General features: G+C 43.2%; 1 protein-coding gene across 1 annotated transcript in view; it reads left to right on the top strand.

The window, feature by feature from the left end:
* LOC115226547 (fumarylacetoacetase) overlaps nt 1–5,000 on the top strand; it is a 27,656-nt gene that overhangs the window by 22,058 nt on the left and 598 nt on the right. The window contains exons 9-12 of the mRNA XM_029797549.2: nt 634–709; nt 1,496–1,542; nt 2,941–3,042; nt 4,286–4,403. Coding sequence (XP_029653409.2) covers nt 634–709; nt 1,496–1,542; nt 2,941–3,042; nt 4,286–4,403 — 343 coding nt within the window. The remainder of the gene's footprint in view (nt 1–633; nt 710–1,495; nt 1,543–2,940; nt 3,043–4,285; nt 4,404–5,000) is intronic.

Below are 5,000 nucleotides of genomic sequence, written 5' to 3'. Positions count from 1 at the left end.
ATTTCGTCTGCCGCTACGTTCTGAGTTCAAATTCCACCAAGGTCGATTTTACCTTTCATCCTTTCAGGGTCGATAAATTAAGTACCAGTGACACACTGGGGTTGATGTAATCGACTTAATCCATTTGTCTGTCCTTGTTTGTCCCCTCTGTGTTTAGCCCCTTCAGGGTAGTAAAGAAATAGGTAATGAGATGATAGTAGTAGTATGAGCTGTAGTTGTGATAGAGGTGGAGGTGGTGGTGGTTGTAGCTGAGGTGGTCAAGCATGACGGTGGTAGTAAGGCATGTGAAAGACAGTGGTGATGGGGGTGGAGGGGATGGCAGCGAAGTCAAAGGTGTTGATGGTAGTGGCATCGGAAGTCTGAATGGTGTGTGTATGGCAGTTGCGGTGGCGATGGTGGGTGATGGTGATGGTTGAAAACAATCAACAGAAAGAGAGAGAGAAAGAAAGAGGTTAGACACACAAAATAAAAACTGTACTGATTCCCTCGAATGGGAAGACAAAACAATGATTATCACGATGCTTTGCAATAAGTTCCAAGTTGACATATTATAATCACCTCCCCCTCGTTAACTATAAAGGGCAAATGAACGAGCAGGTTAATAAGGAGATGTGTAAATTTCTATTTTGACAGGACCCACCAGCACTGCCCCACCTCAGCCATCCGGACAACTACAACTTTGATATCAAGCTGGATGTCTCCATAAAAGGTAAGAGCATCACCAATCACTCTCTTTCTCTCTCTCTCTCTGTCTCTCTCTTTCTGTCTGTGTGTCTCTCTCTCTCTGTCTGTCTGTCTGTCTGCCTCTCTCTGTCTCTCTCTCTTTCTGTCTGTCTCTCTCTCTTTCTGTCTGTCTCTGTGTCTCTGCCTCTCTCTTTCTGTCTGTCTGTCTCTCTCTCTGTCTCTTTCTCCCTGTCTGTCTGTCTCTCTGCCTCTCTCTCTCTCTCTCTCTCTGTCTCTGTCTCTCTCTCTCCTTCAGTGATCTTTATGGTGACTTGTTGTTGTCTAGTCCCTGGTCCAGCTGATTCATAGTCGAACGTGTTCCTCCACCAACGATCATTGCTCTCTTCTGTGCTCTGCACACACACACACACACACACACACACACACATTGAAAGTGCTTGGCGTAATGGTTAAGTTCTTCGGCTCATGATTGTAAGGTCGTGAGTTCTGTTTTTGGCAATGCATTGTGTCCTTGAGCAAGATACTTTATCTCACATCGCTTCAGTCCACTCAGCTGGCAAAAACAAGTTGTTCCTTTAATTCAAGGGGCCAGCCTTGTCGCATTCTGTATCTCGTTGAATCTCCCTGAGAACTACATTAAGGGTACATGTGTCTGTGGAGTACTCAGCCACTTGCTCATTAATTTCAATGAGTAGGCTGTTCCATTGAACGGAACTACTGGAACCTGTGTTGTTGCAACTAACAGCGTATAGATTTCTTTCTGTTTTTTTTTATATATATTTATATATATATGAATTTATGTTATTTTTAGTTCCTGATGCATCAGAACCTGCCGTTGTCTCTCGTTCCAACTTCAAGGTAAGTTCTCTTTTGGATTCAGTTTTTATGGTGTGTCTGTGGGAATGGGCATGTATATACATATCATCATCATCATCATCATCACCATCATCATTATCATCACCATCACCATCACCACCACCACCACCACCATCATCACCATCATCATCACCATTGTCGTTTAACATCTGCTTTTCATGCTGGCATGGGTTTGATTGAGAACTGGCAAGCCAGGGGGCTGCACCAGGTTCCAATCTGATTTGGCAATGTTTCTACAGCTGGATGCCCTTCCTAATGCCAACCACTCCAAGAGTGCTTTTTATGTACCACTGGCACAGGAGCCAGTCAGGTGGCACTGGCATCGACCACGCTCGAATGGTGCCTTTATGTGTCACCGGCACAGGTGCCAGTAAGACGGCACTGGCGTTGACCGTACTCAAATGGTGCTTTTTACATTCCCCCAGCATGGATGCCAAGTCAGGCAGCATTGGCATCGACCACTCACAAATGGTGCTTTTTATGTGCCACCAGCACGGGGGAGCCAGTCAGGTGGCACAGGATCATAAAGAAAGTGAAAGTAAAACAAAGAAAATACAATTCTTTAAAATTTGAAATAGGAAGAATTTGGAGCATGAAAACAGGAAAGATGGTGCCTATAATATTTGGTGCTTTGGGGGACAGTAAGCCAAGATATAGATTGGAATAGAATGCCTGGTAGAGTTCCTATAGAGAGTTTGTCTCTTAGGGACAGCAAGGATTATGAGGAGGGTTTTAAGCACTTGAAAGACTTCTGCAAACTTTTGGATACTTAAGGTTACAAGTAAGTAAGCCACTGTCTACATAATTCCTGCCAAGAATAAGACCAAACCTGAGCCAAACCGAAATAATAATAAGGAAATGGGAAGAGTGTCCTGTTGAGCTGTTGCAAAAAGGTTGCCTTGTTGGCCCAGCCAGAATCCTTAGGAAAGTACCGAAGATAGTTGAAGAGAACTAATAGCATGGTACAATAAGCTGCTGATGCATGCAAGACACGAGGAATTCCAAAATAAACTTTGAGTTAGTTAGTTAGTTAATTTTTTGGCTCAAAAAGCAAAAAGCCAGGCCATGTAGGGAGACATGGAGTTATGTACAGGGAGGGTGTTCATGTAAAGAGTTCAGGCCACTTGAGGTCAAGGGAGACTTTGAACCGAGCGGTCGTTGGCATCTTCACCATCTCGTCTGGCAGCTTATTCCACGGATCCGCAACCCGGACGGAGAAAGCCCCTCTCCTTCGATTGAGATGAAATCGTCGCAGATAGAGCTTTTCGGAATGACCCCGCAGAAAAAAGAAAAATAATGCACACACACAAAAATAATAATAAAAGAAAAATAATACACAAATCTGTTTTTATCTTCTCTTTCTCTCTCTCTTTCCCACAGTACATGTATTGGACCATGAAACAACAACTTGTTCATCACACCAGTAACGGCTGCAACGTGAACGCTGGAGATTTGATGGGTTCCGGAACAATCAGTGGAACGGTATATTGTCTTTTACATTTATGGTTATATTTTTCTTACGAAACCACTATCAACATATATATATACGTGTGCGGATTTGATTAAGATAAAATTTGTCCAAAATTAAAACATACATTAAGATATCGAACATAGAAAAATATAGGATTAATAAATATATATACAAATATATAATATGAGTAGACGGAAACTGAAAGAAGCCCACCATATATATATATATATATATATATATATATATATAGGCGCAGGAGTGGCTGTGTGGTAAGTAGCTTGCTAACCAACCACATGGTTCCGGGTTCAGTCCCACTGCATGGCATCTTGGGCAAGTGTCTTCTGCTATAGCCACGGGCCGACCAATGCCTTGTGAGTGGATTTGGTAGACGGAAACTGAAAGAAGCCTGTCGTGTATATATATATATGTTTGTGTGTTTGTGTGTCTGTGTTTGTCCCTCTAGCATTGCTTGACAACCGATGCTGGTGTGTTTACGTCCCCGTCACTTAGCGGTTCGGCAAAAGAGACCGATAGAATAAGTACTGGGCTTACAAAGAATAAGTCCCAGGGTCGATTTGCTCAACTAAAGGCGGTGCTCCAGCATGGCCGCAGTCAAATGACTGAAACAAGTAAAAGAGTAAAAGAATATATACACACATATATATGTGTGTGTACTCATGCATGCAGCTTGCCCTAGGACATTTATGCATCCATATCTTTTATTTTCATTATTTTTCTTCCTGGATTAAGGGTTCATTTCTCTTTTTGTCTTCTGCAATTTTATTTTTGGATTTTCTATATATATGGGGAAGCATGAGAGCACATGTATCCCTGCCCCGTAGAATTCTGTTGACTGTTCTTTGAGCCACTTCTTCACTACAGTTTTCACTTCCTCATCACTGAAATAATGTTTGCCTCTCAAACCTTCTTTCATGGGGCTGAAAAGATGGTAGCCCTGTGACGAGGAAGTGAAAACTGTAGTGAAGAAGTGGCTCAAAGAACAGTCAACAGAATTTTACAGGGCAGGGATACATGCTCTCATTCGAAGGTAGAACATTGCTATTGAGAGAAACGGTGACTATGTTGAGAAGTAGGGATGGGATCCACAGAGGACCAGCTTCATTTTGATATAGGATACATGTTCCTGTGTTGGTAATCATACCTGTCCTAAAGAAATGGCATTACTTTTTGACTCACCCTTGTACATATATATATATATATATATAAAATGACCACCCCTCTTGAATATTTCAGACTGAGGATTCATATGGTTCTCTGTTGGAACTATCTTGGAAAGGCAGCAAGACTGTGGATGTAGGTGGTGGTCACACCAGAAAGTTTCTCCAAGACGGAGATGAAGCTATCTTAACAGGTAAGTGGATGGAGGCGTGTTGGTGGGAGGTGGGGGCGTGGTGGTTTTACTACATTTGAGTGAACATGTGCACACACACACACACACACATATATACAGTCATCATCATCATCATCATCATCATTGTTTAACATCCGCTTTCCATGCTGGTATGGGTTGGATAGTTTGACTGAGGGCTGGCGAACCAGACTCCAATCTGATCTGGCAAAGTTTCTACAACCGGATGCCCTTCCTAATGCCAGTCACTCAAAGAGTGTGGTGGGTGCTTTTACGTGCCACCGGCACGAGGGCCATTCAGGTGCTACCAGGCTTGAATGGTGCCTTTTATGTGCCACCGGCATGGGGCCAGTCAGGTGCTACTGGCATCGACCACACTCGAATGGTGCCAATCAGGTGCTGCTGTCTTTGGCCACAACAATGACTTTAGTTGATTCAACAAGTTTTCACAAACACAGTTTATTGACCAATGATTGAAGGGTGCCCTTAAATAGGCCGGTTGTGCTGCACTGGCATAGGCCACGGTTACAGTCTCATATCTCCGAAGGTCTTGGCCATTTGTCATCACCTCCATGAGGCCCAGCGCTCGAAGGTTGTACT

This window comes from Octopus sinensis, linkage group LG30 (genome assembly GCF_006345805.1).
Source record: "Octopus sinensis linkage group LG30, ASM634580v1, whole genome shotgun sequence".
In the NCBI taxonomy this organism is placed as follows: domain Eukaryota; kingdom Metazoa; phylum Mollusca; class Cephalopoda; order Octopoda; family Octopodidae; genus Octopus; species Octopus sinensis.
Note: the sequence above shows the minus strand (reverse complement) of the source record. Positions and strands in the feature narration are given on the sequence as shown.